Genomic DNA, 27,634 nt, shown 5'->3' on the forward strand with positions numbered 1-27,634 from the left:
ATGGCAACAGAGTAGTGGGGCACTTTACAGGGCACTGCTGCAAACTTTATAAAAAGGGTGCCACATAAATAATAACTTTATTCTTTTATACTGCCATAACCAAAAGTTCACCACAACTTCCTTATACTTCATGGTGAGCCCCCCAAACACTCCAAAAACCTACTAAAATGCACCTGCTATAACCCCAATAGCCCTTATGGCTGCAGGAGGAGAGTGTGGTGTAGTGGTTAGAGCTGCAAAGTGTGTTGAGTGGTTAGAGCTACAGCCTCAGCACCCTGATGTTGTGGGTTCAAACCCTGTGCTGTTCCTTGTGACCCTGGGCAAGTCACTTAATCATCCACTACCCAGGTATATTAGATAGATTATGAGTCCACAGGGACAAACAGGGAAAATGCTTGAAGTACCTGTATGTAAACTGCTTTGAGTGTGGTTGTAAAGCTACAAAAAAGGCAGTATACAAATCCCAGTCCCTATATGGACTTTACAATAAGGTTTTGGGGTGTGCACATATTTTACCATGAATGCAGTGGGCCTAGGTTCTCTTCCCTATGATTCACTAGCCCACCCCTAGACTACATAAGCTTCCTCTGTGCAGCTCTACTAGGCTTTCTTATGCCAGGTGCTGATGTTCTAGAGGCAAGTATGTACTTTTTTCATTCCAATTTTTATGGTGGGGGGGGTCAGTGATCACTGTGGGAGTGTGTGGGGGTCTTTACTTTGTCCCTGCAGTGGTTATCTGATCACTTTTGATACCTTCTGGACACTTATACCTGTTTTTAAATCGCCTAAGTCACAACGTATAAGTTCCGTCTAGGAAATCTCGTTGAACTTTCAGTTATACTTAACGTGACCATTTATTTTTTCATCAAAACGGGACATCTATTAATTTTCAGTCCCGCCCCAATCCCACCCTAGCCCCACCTTCAATTTCTTCCATTCATTTTTCATGTACACACAATATTTTATTAATTCACAATGGTCTTCCTATCTAAAGAAGGATATGAAATTGCTCGAGAAGGTGCAGAGGCGAGCAACGAAGCTGGTAAAAGGTATGGAGAACTTGAGCTACAAATAACGACTTAGAAAACTGGGACTGTTCTCCCTCGAGAAGAGGAGACTGAGAGGGGATCTGATTGAGACTTTTAAAATAATAAAAGGAATCGACAAGATAGAGCAGGACAAAAAGTTATTTACGATGTCAAATGTGACTAGGACAAGAGGTCATGGACTGAAGTTGAGGGGGGACAAACCCAGGAGAAATGCCAGAAAGTTCTGCTTCACACAGCGAGTGGTGGATACCTGGAATGCTCTCCCGGTGGAGATTGATGCGGAAACCACTGTTCTAGGATTTAAGGGCAAGTTAGATGCACATCTCCTCAAAAGGCACATAGAGGGATACGGGTGACTAAGTTTTCACCAGGTTACACCTGGCTGGGCCTCCGCGTGAGCGGATCACCGGACTTGATGGACCCTGGGTCTGTTCCGGAGATGGCAGTTCTCATGTTCTTATGTAACCATAAATTTTTTTTAACAAACAACCCACAAAGCACACTATACACAGAGAACGTTAATGATCATTTACGAATTTCAGGTTTTTTCAAATATGTCAAGGCAAATCCAGCCCTTTCTCCTTTGGATCCAGGTCTCTCTCTCTATTCCTTCTGTTACCCTCCCCAGATCCTGTGTCAGTTCTCCTTTGTATCTTTATTCCAGGTCTCCCTCTCTCTCCCTCCACTGTTATGACCTTGCATCTCTATATTCTTCCTCAGGGTCTCTCCCCCTCTGTCTGAACCTCCCATAGTCCCGCATCTGCCTCCTGTCTTTCTCCTTTGGTCAAGGCCTTCCTTTTCTAGTCTTTCTTCTGCTGATAATCCCCCCTTTTCTCTGCCTCTTTCTCTCCTTCCTTCCTGTCCCCCTCACTGCCTTCCAGCCTTTGTCCCATCCCCTCCCCAAAGTCAGCCAGCCAGCCTCCCTCCCTTGCCAAAGCCAGCCTGCCTGCCTCCCTCTCGCTGCCTTTGTCCCACCCCCTTCCCTGAAGCCAGCCAGCCTCCCTCCCCCCTTCCTGCCTCGCCGCATGAGAAAGCTCAGCAACCAACAGCCTGCCTGCCTCCCTTCTTCCGAAGCCTACTGCCAATTCTTCTGCTCCCACCCCCCTGGTCCGCCGCTGCCCGCCGCAACAACTGCAGGAAAGGCATGTCCAGGCACCGGCCCAGAAGCCTTCTCCCCAACATCAATTCTGACATCAGAGAGGAAGTTCCAGACCAGCCAATTGCTCTTCTTTGACGTCAGAGAGGAAGTTCCAGGCAAGCCAGGTAGCAATTGGCTGGCCTGGAACTTTCTCAACGATGTCAGAATTGATGTCGGGGAGAAGGCTTCTGGGCCGGCGCCTGGACATGCCTTTCCAGCTGTTGTTGTGGCGGCGGGCGAGGAAGCAGGGAGAGAGCCCATTCTCCTGTTATCGCATGTCCCATTGTCCCCACACACAGCTTCGGGACGCCGTCTCTGAAAACAGGACATTTCGGCATCCCAAAGCTGTGCATGGGGACAACAGGACAGGGGATCTGTAAAAGGGACGGTCCTGTTCAAAACGGGACGTATGGTCACCTTAGTTATACTTGCAGTACAACTAAGTCTAGGTCAGCCGACATCCCACCCTCACCACTCCTCCTTAAACGCTCCTTTTAGCTCTGGGCATACAGCAGCAGTAAAAAGGCCTAAGCTGCTTTTCGATACATCCAAAACCCATTTCGATTATCATTATCGGCATTTGGACGACCTGTGTTTTTCATCGTCCAAGTACCGATTTAGGTGGGATTTTGGACATATTTCCTTTTTGATTATGAGCCTCATAATATACAGTTAACAAGTTACAATTTGCCATAGCTATAGTACAATAGGATTTTTTTTTTTTTTTTTTGGTAAAAGATTTTTTTTGTACAAGATTTTGTCCTAACACAATACACATTAGGGATCTACCATATTTTTCACTCCATAAGATGCACTTTTTCCACCCCCAGAGGGTTGGTATGAAGTGGGAGAATGAACGTCGTTTGGCGGTTTGAGGCATATTTCATCCTTGGAGCAGAGTACAGAGGAAGCTTGGCCGTCATGTAATCCAGCACCATCTTGTGCAAGGACTTGAAAGATAACATCAGGCCCTTGAAGACACATTTGGCTACAGGTAGCCAGTGAGCAGACGATAGGACCTGAGGGACTAGGTCGCGGGGATAGAGGTTCTTTAGAAATCTAATCACTGTGTTTTGTACATGCTGGAGATGTCGTATGGTCTTCACGGTGAGACCGTTGAATAGGGCATTGCAGTAGTCCATGTGGGAGAGGACTAAGGTTTAGAGTAGCTGGTTGAAGTCTTACTCAGAAAATTAGTTTCTTGTTTCTTATTTTTTGGAGTTGTCGCAGGTAGTAAAATGAGGAAGATACCACCTGAGAGATGTGGTTGGAGAGCAAAAGGTTGGAGTCAAGGAGTATTCCTAGGCTGCATGTTTGGTCTTTTGTAGTTATGGTAGTCGAGTCCCACTCTAAAAAGGGATGGATATAGTTGCAGTGTTCTTTGTGGATCCAAAGGAGTTCCATCTTCGAGGCGTTTAGTTGTTTGTTGATGGACATCCAGTTTTTTATTTCCGAGAGGCAATTCAGGAGTTTCGCAATATGGGTGTCACGGGTTTTCCTAGCGGTAAGTAAAATTGGATGTCATCTGCAAAGGAATGAATCTGTATTTGATAGTTGCGGGCTATGTCTAGGACAGATCTAATGTAGAGATTGAATAATAGGGGGGAGGATAACATAGCCCCCTGCAGTACACCATATTTGATTAGTTTTGATTGAGCACCGTTGAGTAGTATGCTTTGGGATCTATTATTCAGGAAGGAAGCAAACCATTGGAATGTAGCATCTCGGATACCAATTTCAGAGAGCCATGTAAGGAGGAGAGTATGCTCAATAGTGTTGAACACCACGATGAGATCTAGCAGCTTCAGAAGGACATGATAACCCTTATCCATGAGTTTCCAGCAGTCATCAATTTTGTTGCTGCCCTGCAAATCTCCTCAGTGGAGACTTTTCTATCTTTGGCCCACGAAGAAGCCATACTCCCGGTAGAATGTGCCTTGACAGAAATGGGAGACTGTTTCTCAGAAAGAATGTAGGCTGACAAAATGGCCCTATGGATCCATCTAGACATTACATTGCATTACATTACATTAGTGATTTCTATTCCACCAATACCTTGCGGTTCAAGGCAGATTACAGAAGAAGTTATCTGGCCATTTCCAGACATATGGCCTTAAAAGCAGTAACCTCCCCATTTGACAGAATGAGTCAGCACAAACAAATGGTCAGAAAGAGGAAACTCATTTGTGACCTTCAGATAGTGGCTCGCAGCTCCAACCTGTTGATCGACCATTTCCTCTGAGAGGGTGTCCAACACCCCTAAATTGGACAATGATTGCAGTGGGCTCCCCAGCCCTGAAGGCTGGCTTCCGTCATTACCACAGACCAGGAGGCAATCTGCAGCGGAATGCCCTTGCAGAGCAATTCTGGGAGAAGCCACCCAGTCATGGTGGACCGTACCTCCAAAATTCAGGGAAGACTGGTCTGTAAAACATCCCTGTGCAGAGCCCAGTGAGAGAGTAAGGCATGCTGGAGAAGACGCACATGTGCCCGTGCCCAAGGAACCACAGCCAACATAGCTACCAAGGACCTTAGGACCTGAAGACAGTCCCACGCTGATATATCTGGTTGCTTCAAGAAGAAAGAAACCGGGAGAACACAGTACCTGTCTGTGTGCCTCTGAAAGATAGCAGCTGCTATGTCGAAAAGAACAGCCAGATATTTCAGAGATTGCGTGGGCATCAGACTATGCTTTCTAGAGCTCAAAATCCAACCAAGGACCTCCAGAACATGGATCACCAAATCCATTGTACAGTATGTCAATCCTCATCCAACGAGGGAGTCTTTAAGAGAGATTTGTCCATGTAAGGGTGTACAAACAGATCCATGTTTCACAAAGAAGCTGCCACAACCACCATCACCTCAGCAAAGGTACAGGGAGCTGAACCAATCCAAAGGACAGAGCCAAGAACTGGGAAAGAATTATTGTTGGTTTTGGAGGGTTTTTTTCAACCTGAAACTGCAAGCATGTGCAGGGGACTGGAAACTCTCCCTGGACCATTGTTGCCATAACAGATCGCACTGTCTGCATGTGAAAGCATGAGAGCCGCATTGATGTGCCAGAAATTCCAAACAGGCCTACAATCGTAGGAGCCTTTCTTTGGCATGATGAGCCTGAAAGCGCAAGCAGCCCCAGCACTAGCGCCTGAACATCCAGCAAACATGGTACAGTGGCTTGCACCATGAGCACTTTGGCCGGTCGACCTGCAGGAGAGTCCACAAACCAATCTGTCAGAGACCAGGCAAAGTCCAACTCATAGCCTGATCAAATAATGTCCAAGACCCAACAGTCAAACAAAATGTGAGCCCAGACCAGCAGGAAAACTGAAACCCATCTGTAGAGGGACACTCCTCGGCCTAGCTTCATTGAGCTGCTGAGCGTGGAATGGCAGATGGTTGGTTTTCGCCTGCAGCCAGAGCCCCACTGCCTAGGAAATCTCTGAGACTTGATAAGTGTATACAGGTAAGTTCGCAGAGCATTCAGAATTTCTAGAGAAGGGATGTCCAATATGTCAATTGCAATCGACCGGTCGATCGCTCAGGCAACCCCAATCGATCGCAGAACCGGGTTCCCTACTCTTCTTTTTTTTTTCCCCTCCTGACTGGCCCACCGCTTGAAGAACGTCAGCCAATCAGAGTGCTGGCAGGGCAGGGTGAAGGTCGGTGGGGGATAAAACTTAGCACACTACAGGAGAAAGAAGCCTGTTGAGGTAAGAGCCGAGGACTTCTTAGTGCTGCCTGATTCGAATCAATTCACATTGGGTGAATCGATACGATTTTAAACCTCCCCCCCCCCAAAAAAAAAAAAAAATGGCCTCCCTATTCTGTGATTGACCCTCCACCCTCGCCCCTAAAGCAGGATCGGCAGTGCTGCCTCTTGCTAGCTGGCCGCCGCTCCTACTTTTTAGAGGGCGAAGATCAGTCGATAAGTCAGCTCGTTAAGTCCCCGCTGTGCCCCGCTGCCCTCCGGGCCCCCCAGGCTGTTGCTGCTGGTTGAGGATGAAGAGGAGTCCTTGGCGCAGAGCAGGCGGCCGGAGAGGGCGGCGGAGGGGCGTAATGCGCTCTCGTCTTTCTGGCTGTGGATGTGCTTGAAGGAGCGGGGAAGGGAGAAGTAGGAGTAGACGGGCTTGTGCGGGTCGTCAGTCGGGTTTAGGTAGCAATTGGGAGGGGTGCTGATCGTGGAGCCGCTGGCCGGGGACATGTTGATGTAGTCGGCGCAGGGCAGCTTGCCCTTGTTGCTCTCCATGGAGAGTTTGGGGTTATCCTCCCCGTTGATCCACATTTTGCCATAGCCGTCGGACGAGCAGCTGCCACTGGGCGACATCCGGCTTTCTCCCTGGCCTCCAAGTACTTTAGCAATTCTTTTTTATTATTATTATTTATTTATTTATATTCTTTTACAAATTGTTAAACAACAATTTAGTGGAAATAAACAACTGAAATAAGAAACAAAAGAACAAATTATAAAATAATTCCACATTAATGACTAATTTCAGAGTCCACAATCTAGGGAGAGAGAATCCATCACCTCCAAGGGAAGTGGTTTTCAGGAATAATTTATAGATATCTAATCACATTACAGAGTGCAGTTGGATTCAATTAACTATCTGCCTGGTTGAGAGACTCCATGGAAGGCGCCAAAGTTCTTCCAGCTGCCTTACCCTCAAGAAAAAAGTTGAACTGATCAGGTTGTATAGTTGTTACTGAAGTGACATTGCATAAAGTCACTGCCTTGATCTCTTTGAAAAAAACCCAGAATATAAAAGATAATTAACATTTTCTCTGCCTACAGTGTGCTTTGTGTTTTTTTAAATTTTATTGTTGGGAGATCATTTTGACTTGGTCATTTTAAAAGTAGCTCACAAGCCCAAAAAGTGTGGGCATCCCTGCTCTAGAGTGTCTGGGTCAGGTATCAGGCAGGAACTTAGGATGACAGACCACTACAGAATTCATGAGGTTGTTCAGGCCCTTGCCAAACAATAACTGCCCTTTAAATGAAAGGCCAGCCAAACAGCCTTGGTAGTGGAATTACCAGCCCATTGTCTTATCCAGAGCATCCCGTGAGCAGAAATGGAGTATGCCAGCACCTTAGGCAGTACTCGCATGAAAACATAAGTGTCACCAACAGAAACACCACTGGACAAAAGAAGGAAGAGGCTCTACAGCCTCAGTATCCAGAGTGCGTAGCCGAGATAAACAGGTGCAAGTAACAAAGGATGCCGCAGCTGCATAAGAAATCTCCAGAGATCATCATCCACCATGCACTGGGAAAGGAAGTGAGCGTAATCACTTGTGCAACCAAAGAATCCATCCTAGGCTGATCCAGCAGCTGCAGGAACTCCTGTATCAGCGGATAAAAGCGAGACATGGTCCACGCTAAACTAAGAGCTGCATACAGAGACATACTGCTGTGAGAGAAAAATGCATATATTAGGGTGCCAGGGAAAGGCGGAAGACTAGGAGCACACGCCACAAAGCCAGGAGGAAAAAGTGGATAGAGCCAGCTGAGTGACTAAATTCAATTCCTGCCAAAATTCAGAAATAATAACTGGCCGCTCCTGAGGACTCCAAAGAGCCAGAATACAGTCCTTGATCTCCCATACCTGGAAGTGCTGTGCTGGAGAATAAAGGGCCATCGAGTTGGTCATCATCCAAAGGATCACTTACATTGGGATCAGGCAGCGCTGGAACAGCAGTAGACAGAGGAATATGTGCCCATAAAAATGCCGCCATGTAGAAACAGGACAGAGGCGGAGAAGGACTGCACAGGAAAATAACGCTTGCAACGAAACTCATTCCATAAATATGTCATAAAGCAGGGGTGCCCACACTTTTTGGTCTTGTGAGCTACTTTTAAAATGACCAAGTCAAAATGATCTACCAACAATAAAATAGCACACTGAAAGGCAGAGAAAATGTTAATTATCATTCATATTCCAGGGTTTTTTCAGGTCAAGGCAGATGACTCTATGCAATGTCACCTCTGTAACAACTATACAAAAATAGACAAATATACCCCCTCCCTTTTTACTAAACCGCGATAGCAGTTTTTAGCGCAGGGAGTTGCGCTGAATGCCCCGCGCTGCTCTCGACAACCATAGGCTCCCTGCACTAAAAACCGCTATTGCGGTTTAGTAAATGGAAGCCATAGTGCAAAATATAGACAGCAGATATAAATTCTCAAAACGGACACATTTTGATCACTAAATTGAAAATAAAATAATTTTTCCTACCTTTGTTGTCTGGTAATTTCATCAGTCTCTGGTTGCATTTTATTCTTCTGATTGTGCATCCAATATTTCTTCCCTTCTTTCAGCATTCTGTATACTTCCTCTCCTCCAGACCACATTCTCTCCCCCCAACTTTTTCTTTCTTTCTTCCTGCCTCCCTTTCTTTCTTTCTCTCTGTGCCCCCTTTCTTTCTGTCTCCCTGCTCTCTCTTTCTTTCTGTTTCTCTTCTTTCTTTGTCTTCCTGCCTACCCCCTCCCAAGCTACTAGGTTTGCTACCGCCACAGCTATCAAGGAACAGGCCCCCAAAGCCACCGCCGCCTCAAGCTCTCCCTGTAGAAGCGTTGTGCTGGCCAGCATTCCGCTCCCTAACGTCAATTCTGACGTCTGAGAGGAAGTTCCAGGCCAGCCAGGCAGCGATTGGCTAGCCCAGAATTTCCGCTCAGATGTCAGAATTGACGTCAGGGAGCGGAATGCTGGTCAGTCCGATGCTTCTGCAGGGAGAGCTTGGGGCGGTGGTGGGGACATCGGGGAAAGGAAGGCTGATCGGCCCGGTAGATCGGGATGGCAACACGAGTTTATCACGGGATGGGCTCCGCAATCAACTCGCATTGCCTTTCCGATCTACCGGTCGATTGCGATCGACGTATTGGGCACCCCTGCCATAAAGTCTGAGGAGGCCTCCAGCTCCTGGGGCATAAAGTCACCCAGATATGACTGAAATAAATGTGTTTCTGAGGCTGCAGAATGTCCGCAGCCCTGCGCAAGGAAACATCAACCATGCCGAGCCCTGAAAACAAAATAAGCCGCCCTACTGTGCTAGCTGAGCATATAATCACCTGCTTAATTAGGGAAGAGACTAAGCCTTGAACTGCTGCCCCTCCCGGCTGTGCCACGTAATACATGGCGCAAAAAGGTTTCACAGTCACCCAATTTGTACAATTCTGCCAATAATTCACACTAGGAGGGCACAAGAATTCCATCTCAACAAGGTTTGAAGCAAAAATTGCAGTTTTGCAGGGAGATTTTGGAAAAAAAGATTGCAAAAAATCCTAGATGACCACTGCTAAGAAATTCATGCCAAAATCACAATATTTTTCACACTTACCAAAGTGAAAAAAACAGTGATTTTAGGATTTTTCAGATGGGGGAACACAGGAGGAACATACAGATATCAAAACCCCACTTTTCAGGCTGATAATGGAGGGGAGGAGTTAAGATGGCGGCAGCATGGAGGCGGCTGAACTAACATCGATCCGAAAGTGTTCCTTTTGCCTTTTAACTTCTGTTTTGGAAATGCCGTACAAAAAGCGCAAGGGCAGTGTCCGAGCCGACCCCACTGCGGCTAGGACATCCACCCCTGTCCAGCGCTCGATTCTGGATTATATCACCACCAACAACAACGCCAGAGATTTACCTGGAGGTACGCTCGGGCTGTCTTCATCAGAGAGAGCGGCTGGAGATTTTGAACTGGAGGTTTCTCTCTCCCCTCCAGGAACTATTTCTCCGCCACTCCCTGCTGTAGTTGCGGCCCTGCCGGGAGGTCCTTGTGTGGAGGAAGAACCAGGGGGAACCCCGAATCAGGGGGCTGGGCTTCCGATAAATCCAGCGAGTCAGGGAAAATAGAGAGCCGGTTTGGAAACTGGCTTGTTAACATCAAAACTGGCAGTGATTACCCTCGAGAGTATTTGGGAAGCTCTCAAGAGGCTGAATTCCTCAATGACCAGGTCTTCACAGGAGATTGCGACTCTTGTAAGTACTGTGGATGTTCTTGGAAAGTCCTTTCAAAATACTAAAGAAGAATTTTCTAATGAAATTCAACTAGTTAAAACAACCATGACAGACGTTCAGGCTGTTACTAATGACTTGATTAAAGAGATAAATTTTTTCCTTAGAAAAACTAAACAGCTGGAAAATTATAATCGTAGATTACATATTCGTATACTGAATTTTCCTAAAGCATTTGGAGTGGCACCATTAGATATGTTTAAAAGACTCTTGACTGAAATATTAAAAATTTCCTCAAACCATATACCGCCAATTAATCGAATTTGTTATTTGCCAACTAAAAATGTTGCTGGAGCCATGCCTGATTCACAGATTCAGCAAGATACTTCTCTAAATATTACCAAGCTGTTGAAAACTACTTTATCAGAAAATACTGAGATGGCCACCCTACTGATTTCATTTGTTTTTGAGCAGGACCTGAATGCTATCATGAAATTATATTTTCAGAATTCACAAACTATGTTTCATGGAAAAAAAGTTTGGATTTTCCCAGATGTCACCAGGTCTACACAGGAGCGCAGGAAATTGTTTCTTGCAATGAGAAAGGAGACATTAGCTCTTGGTGGAACATTTCTATTAGCATACCCTTGCAAGTATTTAATAAAATACCTGGGAGTCAAATATGTCTTCTTTGTACCGGAACAATTACGATCCTTTTTGGATCTGAAGACTCTGGCGAAAGGGGGAATATCAGAAACTGTAGAACAGTAGTTATAATATGGTGTTATAGCTATTAAGCCTATTTCCAGATTATTGATTTTTTCTCCTTTTTGAGTCTCTCTACTCTATGGAATTCTCCTCCTCCAAGTTGTGGTCTGAGAAAGATTGAATATATTTTGTTTGTTAATTAATATTTTAATTAACATTAGTGATGTAATTCCTTTTATACGTTTTCTTTCTGTTTTTCTTGAACAAGAGGATTCTTGTGAAATAATTGAAATTTCAATAAAAATAAAATTTAATTTTTTATTTTTTTTTAAACCCCACTTTTCAGACCTCTCCCGATTAACCTCACAGGCTGCGACAGCCTTTACTCACTGTGACCAGTATCAGAGATGTTCTGCAGCCTGTCTCAGCTGTCTTACAGTAGCTGGAATCAGAGAATCACTGCCTCATGTTGGGAATACCTCTTCAACACTGATCTTCGGGATGCCAGTCAGACCCGATGCTTGACTGCACTTCCACCCATGCGAACTGACATTCATGTACTGGGATGAGCAGAGGTTAGAAGACACAGCCAGCACCCTGCGAGACACTGCTGAGCCTCCAAAAAGCGCCTAACAGCCTGTACTTAACCCCTGCTTAACAGTAGGTGAGACTATTTCAGGGATGGCCCTAAGCTCCAAAAAAATCTAAACAGGTATCCACTGGGATTGGCCTGTTAGCTACAGACTGAAGTCTGTGTTCTCCATGCAGGCAGAGCTAAGGAAACACTCCGAGCACAAGAATCCAAAAAGAAAAAGTCTAAAAACACTGAATAAAGTAGTAAACAGGGGAGATCAGAATAAGCAAACTCTTGCTGGTACGCGTGCAAAGGGAAAAACTGTAGGTGGAACTAAGGAGCCCAGTGAAGTACAAAGGAGGCACAGAGAAAAATCCGAACTGGGTTCCTTTTGCAGATGGCACGTGGCCATGAGGACACAACCCACTTGTCTAGAATGTCTTGCCTATTTTATTGGAAATATTATTTTAAACTGGCTTTTAACACCTCTTAACGCCTGGAGAGGAACTAGATGCTGTAGGGGCCCACCACCTGTAGTATTTAGTCTTATGTGTTATGAAGGCCAAATGACCCATCCAGTCTTCCCATGCGCAGCATCCACTATATCTTCCTCTCTCTCTGAGATCCCATGTGTCTGTCCTACGCTTTCTTGAATTAAAAAACAGTCTGTCTCCACCACCTCTACCGGGAGACTATTCCACACTTTACCACCTTTTCTGTAAAAAGGTATTTCCTTAGATTACTCCTATCACCTCTTAACTTCATCCCTCTCTCTCCATAGCTTCCTTTTAACTGAAAGAAAGGCCTCATGCCCATTTATGCCACATAGATATTTAAATCTCTCTAATCATATTTCCCCTCTCCCATATTTCCTACAAAGTGTGCATATTGAAATCTTTAAGACTGTCCCCATACGCCTTATGATGAAGACCATCTAAGTAGCCTACCTCTGGACAGACACAATCTTGTTTATATCTCTTTGATGATGAGATCTCCAGAATTGTATACAGTATTCTAAATGAAGTGGAGGTTGTTCAATCTTAGAAATAGACAGCGGAGAAAGCACATTTACTTACCGTGACAGGTGTTATCCAGGGACAGCAGGCAGATATTCTCACTGATGGGTGATGTCACTGACGAAGTCCCGGTACGGACCACTTTAAAAGTGCATTGCCACTTTAAGTCTTTAGAAAGTTTGCGATAGCCCGCACTGCGCATGCGCAATTGCCTTCCCGCTTGACGTAGGCGCGCATGTGCGACTGCCTTCCCGCCCGACGTAGGCGCACGGTCTCTCAGTTAAGATAAGCCAGCTAAGAAGCCAACCCGGGGAGGTGAGTGGATTGTGAGAACATCTGCCTGCTGTCCCTGTTACGGTTAAGTAACTGTGCTTTATCCCAGGACAAGCAGGCACTGATGGGTCACCTCCAAGCTAACAAGAATGGGATGGTGGGAGTGTTGGCCTTAGGAGAATAAATTTTGTAATACAGATTGGCCGAAGTGTCCATCACGTCTGGAGAAGGACTCCAGACAATAGTGAGAAGTGAATGCATGAACTGAGGACTGGGTGGCAGCTTTACAGATTTCCTCAGTAGGAGTAGATCTGAGGAAAGCAACAGAAGCTGCCATAGCTTTAATTTTGTGGGCTGTGACATGACTCTCCAGTGCCAGTCCAGTCTGAGCATAACAAAATGAGATACAGGCAGCCAGCCAGTTGGAAATCGTTCTCTTGGAAACAGGATGACTCAATTTGTTTGGATCAAATGAGATGAACAGTTGGGGAAAAGTATGATGAGGCTTTGTCCAGTCGATCTAATAAGCCAAAGCACGTTTACAGTCCAAAGTATGCAAAGCGGTTTCTCCTGCATGAGAATGAGGCTTAGGAAAAAATACTGGCAGAACAACTGATTGACAGGAAATTCAGTGACAACTTTTGGGAGAAACTTTGGATGTGTGCGTAGAACCACTTTGTCATGATGAAAAACTGTGAAGGGTGGATCTGCTACCAAAGCTTGTAACTCACTGACCCTCCTGGTAGAGGTGAGAGCAATAAGGAAGACCACTTTCCAGGTAAGAAACTTGAGATGAGCTGTGGCCATTGGTTCAAATGGTGGCTTCATCAAACTGGAAAGAACCACATTAAGGTCCCAGACGACAGGTGGAGGCTTGAGAGGTGGTTTAACATTGAAAAGGCCTTTCATTAATCTGGAGATCAAAGGACGAGCAGTAAGAGGTTTTCCCTCAACTGGCATGTGAAAAGCTGTAATAGCACTGAGATGGACTCTGATGGACGTAAATTTGAGACCAGAGTCAGATAGGTGAAGTAGATAATCCAACACCAATTCCACTGTCAAGGAAGTTGGATCATGATGATGAAGAAGACACAAGGAAGAAAACCTAGTCCACTTTTGTTGATAACATCGCTTTGATATACGAGTATTTTGGTTTACGAGCATGCTTCTGGAACGAATTTTGCTCATAAACCAAGGTACCACTGTATATCTCCCTCTATTCCATGGCCTTGTAATTTCCTGAGAAGTCTTACATGTGGAACCTTGTCGAACGCTTTCTGAAAGTCCAAGTATACAATATCCACCGTTTCTCCACTATCAATTTGTCTGTTCACTGTCTCAAAAAAATGAAGTAAGTTCGTCAAACATGATTTCCCTTTCCTGAACCCATGTTGACTGACTCTCATCAGGTCGTGTGTGTCTAGGTGCCGGACTATGCTATCTTTCACTGTGTCAGATATTGTTGCGGTGTCTTCCTTTGTAAAGACAGACGCAAAGAAGGAATTCAGTCTGTCTGCAATTTGTTTGTCATCCTTGACGCACCCTTTTCCTCCCAGGTCGTCCAGCAGTCCCACTGCCTCCCATGCATTGCTACTTAATTGTCTGTGTGAAGGAGGACTTGGGGGCAGAGAAGATGATGGAAAGCCTTGAGAGCATAAAACATTGCTCTGAGCTCCAGGAAATTGATGTGACATTTCTGTTCATTGGCGGTCCAAAGATCTTGAGTTTGGAGTTCGTCCATATGCACCCCCTCAAGCATAAGGGGATGCATCTGTCATGATGACCTTGTGATGATGGAGTAAATGAAAAGGAGACCTCTTGATAGATTGGAGGAGATCATCCACCACTGAAGCGACTGCAGAAGAGATGATGTTACAGATATATGTTGTGAGAGACAATCTGTCACTTGAGACCACTGAGATGCAAGGGTTCACTGAGGGGTACGAAGGTGGAGTCGTGCCAGTGGAGTCACATGCACAGTGGACACCATGTGGCCTAGAAGAACCATCATGTGTCTGGCATAGATGGACTGAAGAGGAAGCAGATGCTGACAGAGACGAATGAGAGCCTGAAAGCGATCTTGAGGAAGAAATGCCCTCATGAGAGTGGTGTCTAGGATAGCTCCAATGAATTGAAGACATTGAGTCGGAATAAGATGTGATTTGGGAAAGCTGACTTCAAATCCCAATGTCTGAAGAAAATAAATGGAATGAGATGTTGACTGGATCACTTCCTGAGAGAATAACAGCCTTGATCAACCAGTCGTCCAGGTAAGGAAAGACTTGGAAGCCGTGTGATTGGAGAGATGCGGCCACTACAATCAGGCACTTCTTGAATACTCTGGGAGAAAATGCCAGGCCGAATGGAAGTACCTTGTACTGGTTGATGAAATTGAAAATGAAGGTATTTTCTGGAAGCTGGATGAATTGGAATATGTGTGTAAGCTTCCTTGAGATCCAGAGAGCATAGCCAATTGTTCTGATTGAGAGGATAAAGCAGGGTGAGGGAAAGCATCCAAAATTTCTCCTTGACTAGAAATTTGTTGAGAGCTCTGAGATCCAGAATGGGTTGCAGTCCTACCGTCTTCTTTGGAACTAAGAAGTAACAGGAGTAGAATACCTGATTCTGCTGAGAGAGGGGAACTTCCTCGATGGCATTCAACAGGAGAAGGCATTGAACCTCCTGGACTGTGCAAGGTCCAAAGCAGACTCTCTTGGAGGATGGTCTGGAGGCAGGGTGTGAAAATGGAGAGTGTAACCCCGCCGAATGATGGTGAGAACCCAAAGGTCTGATGTGATGAGCACCCAGCGAGCGATGAAAAACTGAAGACGGTCTCCGATGGGCTGAGACAAAGACTGTAAAACGTTGACAGTGGCTATGCTCTGAAGAAACACATCAAAAAGGCTGTGTAGGTTTTTGGGGAGCAGCCTGTGGTTTTTGTTGTTGATGGGGTTGCTGTTCCTGTCTCCTTGGTTGAAATAGAGGAGGAGGTGCAGGATTAGCAGCAAACCGTCTCTGATAAGAAGAAGCTGACCAGAAAAAATGAGATGATGGAGGCTTCTTCTTAGGCTTGACCAGGGTGTCCCATCTGGTCTCATGAGCTGATAACTCGAGTAGCCATGTCCAAGGAGGGACCAAAAAGCTCATCACCTAAACAAGGAGCATTGGCAAGCTTGTCTTGGTGGTTCACATCCAGCTCAGAAACACGAATCCAGACGCCTCATGGCCACTGACATTGCCGCAGCACGAGAAGTGAGCTCAAATGTATCATAAGTGGAATGGACTATATATTTTGAGTTGGAACAGGTCAGAAACATGATGCTGAAAAGCTGAAGCTTGCATTCTGGAATATATTTTTTTAAAAGTGGACACTTGTTTAATTAAATGCTTGAGGTAGAAAGAAAAATGGAAATTATAGTTGCCAGACCGGTTGGCCAACATGGCATTTTGGTATAGGCATTTGCCAAAGGTATCCATAGCCTTACCTTCTCTGCCAGGAGGTACAGAGGCATACACACTAGCCCCTGAGGATTTCTTCAAGGTAGACACTACCAGGAGAGACTCATGTGGAAGTTGGGGTTTGTCAAATCCAGGAATTGGTACTACTCAGTATAAAGAATCCAACTTACGAGGAGCCACAAGGATGGTAAGTGGCGTCTCTATATTTTTATAGAGAGTTTCCCTTAAGATGTCATGAAGGGGAAGCTTGAGGAGTTCCTTGGATGGTTGATCATAATCAAGCGCCTTGAGGAACTGTTATGAACGTTTGGAATCAGCTTCAAGAGGAATAAAGTTTCTGACATCTCTCGAAGAAACTTAGAAAAAGATGACTTCTCAGATAAAATAGGAGCCTCTTGGGATGTATGTTGAGGAGAGTCATCATCTGTAGAGCCTTCAGCCTCAGAGAGAAGAGGATCCTCAGAGTCCCCCCACAGATCTGAATCATGAACAGATCGGACTCGGTGTCGAAGGCTCCAGGTGCTTAGGTTTTTGCAATACTTTGCGAGACCACATCTGAGTTGACTCAGGTGATTTCTGTGTTGAGGAGGAATGTCATCGTTGAGTCGACAGTGCCAAATTTTTGATGGAAAGTGTGCGCACCGATAGAGACTCCAGAGGAGGTGCTACTGGTGTCGATGGCTCAGACCGGCACCGGGAGAGTCTATGTCAACACAGGCAGGCGTTGGATCGGCACTAGCATTTGAAAATGCTCACCCAGTTCTTCCTGAAGTAAATTGTCTTATCTTTAGCTTAAGGGTAAGTACCAGTACCCTCTGTGCGGCTCTACGCTCCAATGACTAGGAGGTCGATGTCGAGACACTCACCGAGATCGGAGTGCTTTCAGGGCTTTTTTGAGTTCAGCAGGACTTGGCTCACTGCTGCTTTGACCTGAGGTCCAGATGGGACGTCGGTAACAGTGTCGAGTCTCCCTCCATTGAGACGCCAAAAAGGAGCTTCTGCTGGACAAGTCAGTTCTTCAAAGTTCTTTTCTGAAGAGAAGAACAACGGGAGCAGGTTTCCGGCTTGTGCTTAGGCCCCAAGCCCTGGAGGCACCAGCAATGCAGGTCAGTCACCGAAATGGGCCAAGCACAGCGACCACACTTTTTAAAACCCTTCTGCGGGCATGACATCGACGGGAAAACAGCCCCTGCCAGATCAAAATTGGAGGCCAAGGTTGTCGAAGAGGCCCCTACGGGCCAAACACGCGAGAGGGAAAAAACCAAAAATGTTTTTGTTTGGGTGGGGGGAGGGGAAAGTTTACACGAATGGAAAAACAAAGATAAGAAAAAGAAATATGACTAAAAGTCACAATTTCGCGAGAGCGGGAATGCAGCGAAAGAAAAAAAGCTCAACGGTCATTGAAAAAGTCTTAGCTACGCAGAAACTAAGGGGCCGCGCCCCTACATCGGGCAGGAAAGCACTCGCAAATGCGTGGTGCAGGCTATCACAAACTTTTTAAAGTCTTAAAGTGGTGATGTACTTTTAAAGTGGTCCGTACCGGGGCTTTGTCGGTTACATCACCCATCAGTGAGAATATGCTGCCTGCTTGTCTCGGGATAACTGAGGGTCTGAAAGGTCTCCCATACTACCCTACAAAACTTAGGCCATAAAAAGGCACTTCCATTAAAGAATGGTCCCTCTTGTTAATGCTTAGCCACCTCTCACATGGGGAGGCCCAACAGTCACCAAAGTCTGCTTAATGAGTAGGACTAAAAGTTGGAGTCATTTGGAGCTCAGGACCAGGTAACAGTAACTACCTCCCCTTCACTCCTTTACCCCACCCCACCCCCCACCCCCAAACTGGGAAAAAAAGGTCAGGCTGTGCAATCTATTGCTAAAGAAAAGCTACAGTAGAAGAAAGCATTGTATCCTGCCAAATACTTCAGGATCATGCGCATCATTAAGGACCACCTTCTTGGGACCACTTCTGACATTGGAAATAGTCCATCATTAAGAGGGGTAAAGGGAGTCAAGCAGCTGTATTTAGCTACCAGCTTCCACAAGCCATGCAGGATCGGTTAGCTAACATGTGATCAGTGCATAGGGGCCTGCTGGAACACTTTGGTGGGGTCCTAGACTGTAGTTTGCCAAACATGCCTTCCCCCAGTTAGCTCAATCCACAGCTCCTGGCTGATGCTCTATGTACTCTCAATCTGACAGCCCTTTTCTGCTTTTCTCTCCCCCTCCACTTTCCACCAATCTCATCTTTCCCTCGATATCTAATGCACAGGATCTTACAGTTTTCTAAAAAAAGGGATAAAGCTGTAATTTCAATACTACCTTGGCTCTGCAACTTCCTTCTATTTTTGCCTATCAAGACCAACAATGTGTCTCTTCTTCAGGCCTCAAGCTCTCTTATGTTTCCCTAATTAGATGGTTTAGGGCAGTTTTTTTCTTCTCTTTGGACTACCTTTCTTTAACAATATAGAGAATGATGCACTGGTCACAAATTTAACAGATATGATTTGATAGTGCCAACATATACACGGTTCTATCAGCAGAATTAACTCCTCAGCAGCTACTTGGAAACAGAGAAACATAACAGTAGATAAAGGCCAAATAACCCATCCAATCTGCCCATCTGCAGCATCTACTATCTCCTCCTCTCCCTAAAAAAAAATCCCACATGCCTGTACCACGGTTTTTTGAATTCAGACACAATCTCTGTCTTCACCACTTCTACTGGGAGACCATTCCATGTATCTACTACCCTTTCTGTAAAAAAGTATTTTCTCCTGAGCCTATCACCTCTTAACATCATCCCATGCCCTCTTACTCTGGAGCTTCCATTCAAATGAGACTCGCCTCACATAGGTATTTACATGTCTCTATCATGTCTCCCCTTTCCCACCTTTCCCCAAAGTATACACATTGAGATCTTTAAGACTGCCCCCTCTACACCTTATGACGTAGACCACCAACCATTTTAGTAGCCTTCCTCTGGACTGACTCCATCCTGTTTATATCTTTTTGAAAGTGCAAGCTACAGAATTGTGCACAATATTTTAAATGAGGTCTCACCAAAGTCTTATGCAGTGGCATCAATACCTCCTTTTCCTACTGATCATTCTTCAAACCTATGCACCCAAGCATCCTTCTAGTTTTCGCCGTTTCCTTTTCAACCTGTTTGGCCACCGTAAGATTATCACATACTATCCCACCCAAATCATGTTCCTCTATCGTGCAGAAACGTTCTTCATCCCCTAAACTAGTGTTCTTCAATTAAAGGGGAGCCAATGGCGGCCCTTGCGAACTCTGGGATGGCCCTCATCATCATTCTGATTTTTTTCTGCTACTCACTGCCTCTTTACTTATGACGGGGGGAAGTGGATGGGAAGAAGAACTAAATGCTTGAAGGACAAGGCTTTTCTGAACAGATGAAAAGAATGCATTTGGAAATGCCCATCTCCTTGAGTATACACAGAATAAAAAGTCTGAAAGCAGACTGGTGGATTGGATGTCTTTGATACACACTTATCAGTAATGTTAAGGTATTGTATGGGAAGATATTTGGTAGCACTCCTTCAGCTCATTCAGATCCAAAATGGCCCTGACCTAGAAATTAATGAAGATCAGTGCCCTAAACTGTACTGTTTCCTTGGGGTTTTGCAGCCCAAATTCATGTCCTTGCATTTTCAGACCATTCCTCAAGCATCACTAGGTCCTTCCTCATGGTATCCACACCACCAGGGCTATCTACTCTAATGCAGATTTTGGTATCATCCACACAGAGGCAAATCTTACCAGACAGCCTTTTAGAAATACTTCTTACAAAAATGTTAAAAAGAACAAGAAATGAGCTTTGAGGCACAACACTGGTAACATCCCTTTCCTCAAAACTATCTCCACTGACCACTACCCTCTGCTGCCTTCCACTCAACTAGTTCCTGACCTTGTCTGTCACTTTGGGTTCCATACATTAGATGCCGATGTGCAACGCTGTCAAAGGCTTTGCTAAAACCAATACACACCACATCTAGCACACTCCCTATATCCAATTCTCTGGTCAACCAGTTCCTTTGCACAGTTCAATGTCTAAATTTTATCTTAATTTAATTTGCAATTTTATCTTGATTTAATTTGCAAATTTTGATTTTCTTTCATTTCTTTTAATTAAGAGTACTTGATATACCACCAAATTATACAAAATGCCACATGGCAGTTCACAATAAAATATAAATTAAATTAAAAGATGGGAAAAGTTACATGTGTTGGAGAAAAAGAGTGAACAGAAGTTAAATAGGGTATAGAAAAATTACAAAAATATAAAAATGGGGGAAGCGGGCTAAAAGATGGGAACATACTATCATGTGTGTATGACTCTACTGTTCATCTTCTGTTCATCTTCAGATATATCTGATGAACTCTACTGTTCATCTTCAGATATATCTAAGCCAGAGAAACTTATGCACTGCTAAGTGATTTCTCCCAACAGTGAGAACTTGATATCCTATTTGTTCTTGGAGAGACTGCACTAGTGCATGCTAACAGTAGCACACTATAGTAAATCTAGTCTTATTTTCAGAACATCAGTATTTTGTTTTATACAAAGAAAAATATGAACTGGCACAAATTTGAAAAGTAATTTTCAATCACATATTCCATTATCATGCAATGTCAAAGAACTTCTTTGGGAAGCTAACAGTGATCACTATATTAGTCTTCCATAATTCATTACATAAGTCAATTACTTACAGCCTCAGAGTTATCGATGAAGGGATCAGTTTCATCATAGCCAAAACCAATATCTATAAGATCTTGTAGTCTGTCCTTCCTATGTCGATGGCTTTTCCTACCCTGTAACAGAAAACTGCTTGGTTAAGTATTTATCCATGGCTGTCTTTTCCAATATAGTATTTAATAATATGTTTAGAGGCCGCAAGATTGGGCTACTGCTTTATAGTATGTCCACTCCATATCAACTACCTAACTGCCACGCTTAATAATTTAGTGAATTTTCACTGTCATGGCACTCAAGTCAAACATTTGTGTTTATTAAATGCGTATTTAGGCCTACAGCACAACCAGTGATGTTCCAGTAATGCTTCAATAATGTTTCTTCTCTTATTCAGCACACTCACTGCACACAAACTGACAATGATCAGGGCATGCAGCTCTGCCACAGTGTTGCAGAATTTTGTCATCTTCTTGTCAGTTTATAGACAAAGTTTATAAAATTGTCTTCTTGTAAACACAGTTTATAAAGTAGAACATGAACTTACCCAAGCAAAAATGAATAATTCTGACAATGTTGCGTTCATAAACCTGTGGGGTCGATTTGACCCCAGGTGTGTATATTAGGTATACTCACGTTAAAGTAGGTTAAAAAAAATAATAATAAAAATTTCAAAAGCTGTATATATCCCAAAAGAACAGGACACGCATTGTCTGTTAATATCGAAAAGGTACCTGGAATTTGAAATCAAAATTACATTATAAGTAAGCAACTAAACTAAGAAGTCGGGCTGGGGTCAAAATGATCCCAGTTGTGTACAGAAAAGTTAAGCCCAGAGTTTGAGAGGTGTAGAAGGAAGTCCAGCACCAAAGAAATCAAGGACATTGTAGGATTCAGGTTATGGAGAGTACACCATATGGTGAAGCGAGTCCACTTAAAATGGTAGCACTGCCGAGTAGGTGGTTTCCTGGAAGCAGCTATAAAAACCTGAACTGGAGTAGAGAGATCGTAGTCTTCTATGCTGAGGTTGAGAGGTACCAAGCTGTAGATGTAGCGGACTGCAGGATGGGATGTAAAAGAGAACCTTGGCTCTAAGTTAGCAGAGATGGAAAGATCTGTAGAGGATTATTAGGATCCTTGACAGTCAGCTGAAGTAGAAGAGAAAACCATGGCTGTCTGGGACGAGGAGCTATGAGGATCGTGGTGGCTGGTTCTCGTTTAAGTTTAAATAATGTCTTTAGAACTAGAGAAATTGGTAGAAATGCATCCAGGAACTTGTATGACCAGTCCAGAAGAAATACATCTGCTTCCAGGAGAACTATCTGGAGCAAATGTAAGGTAACTTGTGATTGCTGGAAGATGTAAACAGATCTATCTGAGGAGTCTCCCAAATCGATAAAATGTGGTGCAAGACTTTAGAATTGAGTCCCCACTCATGCAGCTGAAAAGTTAAATAGATCCTTTGGCGTCAATATTTGATCCGTTGATGGTCTTTGGAGGCTAGCCCGGGCAGCCAGTCGTTTAGTTGTTCCACCAACTCCATCGCAGGGTGATTTTCCGTGGCTAGTTCCAAAAAAATTCCATTCAGCCTCAATGTTGAAATCATTTCTGTGATTGCACAAATTCACAAAGTTCTTGTAGTTTTTATATTGTGCAGCTGAGCCGTCACTGAAGTAGTATATTTTGGTAATGTTTGTTTGAGTTACCAAAAATTCGATCAACTTTTGAATAAACACGTGTACAGATATCATATCATGTTGCATATGATCAGAAATAATGCAACAGTTTACAACTTGCAATGTGCCCACTTCATTGAGGTAATATGCAACAAAAGGATGTACCGTAGCTTATGAATTTTCCCAGTGAAAGCCTTGGGCGGCATCCTGTACAACAAATGAGTAATTTTCAGCGAAATCCATCAAAACGATCATTTCCGTTTCTTTTAAGCCTGTCTTCAACATCTTCAAATATTCACTTTGATGTTTTGAAATGAAATGGTGGCTTGTCAACTTCCAAATCTTGCTTGCAAGTCTTTCAATAAAGTTGTCCATGGTTAGTACGCTTGTTTCTAATGTTTCACGGTCAGCGTGAACCCATTGCTTAAATTCTATTGATTCTTCTGGATCTAAATCCTTGAATATTTCTTCCAGGTATGCTGTTAGTGCTTCTTCACCAGGGCAGTTTTGACATTGTTGTAGCATACAGTCCTTGACATTTAGGTCGCACACAGTTTTTTCCATAAGAACTTTGTAGTTCTCTTTGACATTGGCGCCTTGTAGCATGAGCTTTACATTTTGATGTATCGTGCAGACACACACGGAGTGTGCACCTGATGCACCAACGATTACACACCACTTTGGCCTGAGCTCACATAATTTGGAAAAACCAATTTCAGTTCCGTATTTGTTACAGTACGCCACATACAGCTCTTTTAAATTACACAACAGCAGCCGCTTTTGCTTTTGTACTTTTAAACCATTGAGGCAGACTGAAATGCAATCTTTTTTGCCAGGACATATTCTGCTGAATTCATCGTCTTCGTAAAAATCTTGAACTCTATTTGCAATTTCTTTTGGAAGGGACTTGCCAATTTTTGCATCAGGTATAGAACAAATGCCTTTCTCTTTCTTTACTTTTTGGGCTGTTCTGACCATGCACTCTGAAACGCCAAACTTCATTGCTGTTTCCTTTATTGACCAACTTTTTGGGGCCATCGTCAATAATTGAACTTTCATTGACCTGTTGGATATTGCAATTTTCGTTTTCATTTCTTCAATGAGGTCAGTGTAATCTTCACATAACTTGCATTTTACAGACTGACGAGACGGCCCAACTTCTTCAGCTGAAACTCCAGCAGCAGATGTAATCTTCTTGGCTATCACATTCTGCACACGTTCAATTTTTCGTATCACATAGCCGGCTTTATCTCTACTAGCTAACCTTCGAATTTTCAATGGAGAGGTTCCTAAAGCAGTCAAGCTTTGATCAACTGCATCGGAAATGCTGATATCAAAATCGTCTGAAGATGAAGATGCTGCAGTAGCTTCACTCATTGAAACGTATTGGGCTTTGCACCTACTGCAAAGTTTCTGACCTGGCTTGATATTTATTTTTGCCACTTTTCTAAAATCATTAGACATGGCAAGATCGACTTTTAACAATCCACTTTGAACAATGTGATTTTTCTTTTCAAATGGATTACAACACGATGTTTGCTTTAATTCGTATTTGTCGAGATACTTTGCTTTGTGGTGGAGGCAGATTTGTCTTTATCCATCAGTTCAACTTCAGAGCGCCGAGTGATAAGCAATTTTTCATCGGTTGACAAATTATGTAAAAAAAATGAGCCCACATTTTTTAGAATAAAATGTGCCGTCATGACACTTTGACAACAATTTTTGCCCAATGGCACAGTCTGGCAGAAAAGGATTATTATTAGTCGATTCGTTGGCATCCATTTTAAACTGAATTAATAATAATGTGGATCTGAAAAAGAAAACAAGTTGTAATTTGTGATCTGCATGCAACAAAATTATCACCTTAATTTCTAGTTAGGAATAATCATTAATTAAGAACACTATAATTGTACCCAAAGCTTGAGTAAAAATAAACAGGGAAAAACAGTGTGAAAAGTGACATAATTGTAAGTTGAAACGTAGGCCGTTGCCATGGTGACATCTCCCAACTTTGTCCCTCTTTTCGGGCATTGTTAACCTGCGTTGAAAAATGAAGCCCACTTTTCTAGGGGGTTTGAAATATGCTCTTTCTAATGAGACTGATTTGAAAGAGTTTTTGAAAGGTATTTTTCTGTAAAAGCAGGCTGAAAATACCCTATTTTTGGCCTTTTTACACAAATTAGCAACTTTACACTTAATTTGTAAACTAATGGAAAGAGCTTGGAGGTTGAAATTGTACTTTTGAAAACAACATTGTACTGAGACATTATGTGCCAAATTTCGCATTTATTACTCAATTATTGTGGGAGCTACGTAATGTCAAACTTTGACTTTTTTTGGAGCACTAATTTTTTCGGCCAAGTTTACTGTAATTCAGCCATTCACTCAGTGCTCGACAAAAATTATTATTGGTAGCACTGAATAGAGCTCCAAAAGTTGTGCAGGGTAGCTAAGTTTCAGTTTTTTTGGAAACATAGCTCGTGAGATATTGTGTCTCAAAGTTGTCAGAATGTCACTGTCGTACTGTGTCATTGCAGTATGGGGTCAAACAAATGGCTATATCTCCACGAATATTCCACAGGCGAAACTAAAACTTTACCAAAGTTCGTTTGATACATGTGGGACTTTGTGCATAAAGTTTTATCAAAATCCGTGATGGTCATGCAGGGAGCCCTTGATCACTTGACATGGAATAACCCAGGGGAGGAACAGAAAGGGAGAGAAGTTGGACACAAGGGATGGTGTGTGGATAGTGATTCTGGATAGGAGGGTAGTTGGGAAGAGAAAGGAAGAGCTAGTGGACCCTGGAGTGGTGGGGAAGGAGGGAAAGATGCTGGATGAAGAGAGATGGTGGATCAGGGAATGGTGGGGTTCATCGCTGCAGCTACGGGAATGGAGACAAAAAAAAAGGAAAGATACCAGACCTCTGGGGGAGGGAAGGGAAACGGAAGGAGAGGACAGAGATGGAAGATGGATGGTTAGCACGGAGAAAGAAGAAAGAAGGAGACCCTGGCAAGCGAGTTACCAGAAGACGTTTGTTGCAGAGCCTGGGACCAACATGATTTGAATAATGACCAGGCAACAAAAGGTAGAAAAAATAATTTTATTTTCTGTTTTGTGATTACAATGTGTCAGATTTGAAATGTGTACCCTGCCAGAGCTGGTATTAGTCCACGAAAGTGAGCTAGGATTTAACAGAGAGAGGAAAAGTCTTTGTTTTGTTTACATCACAGTGCCAGTGTGGGTAGGAGAGGGCAAAGAGGGTGAAGAGGCTATAAAAGGGGTGAAGAGGCTATAAAATAAACCCACCAGGATGTTTGAAAAAAAAAAAAAAAATAACAAAAAAAAAAACCAAAACAAAACACCCAATTGGGCAGGAAAATCAAATCGAAAAATCGATTCAATAGGCTGAATCGAAACAAAATTATTTTTCCTGAATCGGGAAGCCCTAGTTTCGGTTCCTATTTTGCTGGCTTAGTAGCATTTCTTGGCTTCTGATATGTTGAACTTATATTTATTGATTGCTGCTCTCCATAGCGCTCTCTGGTTTTGTGCTTTTTCGCCTTCTCCTTTCTAGCTGCCTGTATATTTATTTGTTTTTCTGTTCTTAGTGATTCTGCATACCAGGGAGAGATCCTTCTTTTTTTTACTTGGCGAGGGTGCAGAGGGAGAGAGCGTCTAAGGTATTGGTTAAGGCTTTATTCCAATTTGCTAGCATTGCCGTAGTGCTGTTTGAAGGAGAGATCAGAGATGTTGTTACTTTCCTCCAGAAAAGGTCTGGATTGGTTTGTTTGTTTTTTTGCAAATTAGTTTTACTTTTGCAGTTTTGTTGTGGGTGGTGCCAAGAGATAGTGGTGCTGCATGTAGGAAGTGTGTTGTGAATCGCTGCTATGCTGGTGGTGATGTATAGTAACAGTAGGATTAGAGTAATTAGGGTTCTCATTTTGTGCTATGTATGTAAGCTGGTTACCGCTGTCCAATATGTTTGGATGAGGGAGTTCAGAGTTTATCTGGGTTGTTGGCAAGTCTGCTTGTGTTTAGAGGGTCTGTTTGTGAAGAGAGGTGGCATTTTGACAGGATTTTATAGGCTTGTTTGTGCCGAGTCTCTTCTGTTAGTGTTCATTGCAGTGTTCAGTCTCCACCCTTCAGTTCCCGTGGAAAGGAGCGTGCTCACGCTGCTAGGCCCACCTACAACGCTGGCCCGACTTCCTCCCTTTGCATTGGATGGCTGGGTTTTCGCTCGTTGGGGCAGCTCCCCATAACAGTGGAGCTGCCCTGAAGATGCAAGAAAGTTTTATATTCAAAACTGTTTATTGGTCAAAAGCACAGCCAAACACAACATATACAACAAATCAGTACGGACCAAAGTTGTTTGTTTTTTTCTTAAATGGAAAAAAGCCCCCCCCCCAAACAAGGGGAAACACCCCCATAAAGTTGGGCATGGAGTAGCACGAAAAACAAGTATAGTATACAGTACAAGTGAAATAGAAATGCTCAGTCAGGAAAGAAAAGATGCAAATGGAAGAAAAAAAATAGCTGACACAGTAAAACGGGGAGACAAGACATTTTTTAGATATATTAGTGAAAGAAGTGCAAAAGCGGCATTGTGAGACTCAAAGGTGAAGGGGAGGAATATGTAGAAGCTGATAAAGAAAAGGCCAAATTGCTTAACAGATATTTATGTTCTGTGTTCATGGTTGAAGTGCCAGGAGCGGGACCACAGAAGCCAAACGTGAATAGGGATGGAGGAGTAATAAACCCTGATCGATTTTCAGAGGGTTGTGTTCGTGAACAGTTAGCTAAAATAAAGGTAGACAAAGCAATGGGGCTGGATGGTATACGTCCTAGGGTGCTGAAGGAACTTAGGGAAGTTCTGGTAGCTCCGCTGACTGACCTTTTCAACGAGTCTCTAGAGTCAGGAGTGGTACCGGAGGACTGGAGAAAGGCAGATGTGGTCCCTCTCCACAAAAGTGGAAATAAGGAAGAAGGGAATTACAAACTGGTAAGTCTGACTTCTGTGATAAGCAAATTAATGGAAACACTTTTAAAACAGAATGGTCAAGTTTCTG

At 43.7% G+C, this 27,634-nt stretch overlaps 1 protein-coding gene across 3 annotated transcripts in view; it reads right to left on the reverse strand.

Annotated features, from left to right (window-relative positions):
• The window catches only part of UBN2 (ubinuclein 2), a 264,565-nt gene that overhangs the window by 184,915 nt on the left and 52,016 nt on the right, over nt 1–27,634 (reverse strand). For all 3 annotated transcript variants that reach the window (XM_033935206.1, XM_033935205.1, XM_033935204.1), the window contains exon 4: nt 20,910–21,011. In XM_033935206.1, coding sequence (XP_033791097.1) covers nt 20,910–21,011 — 102 coding nt within the window. The remainder of the gene's footprint in view (nt 1–20,909; nt 21,012–27,634) is intronic.

Source organism: Geotrypetes seraphini, chromosome 2 (genome assembly GCF_902459505.1).
Source record: "Geotrypetes seraphini chromosome 2, aGeoSer1.1, whole genome shotgun sequence".
Taxonomy (NCBI): Eukaryota; Metazoa; Chordata; class Amphibia; order Gymnophiona; family Dermophiidae; genus Geotrypetes; species Geotrypetes seraphini.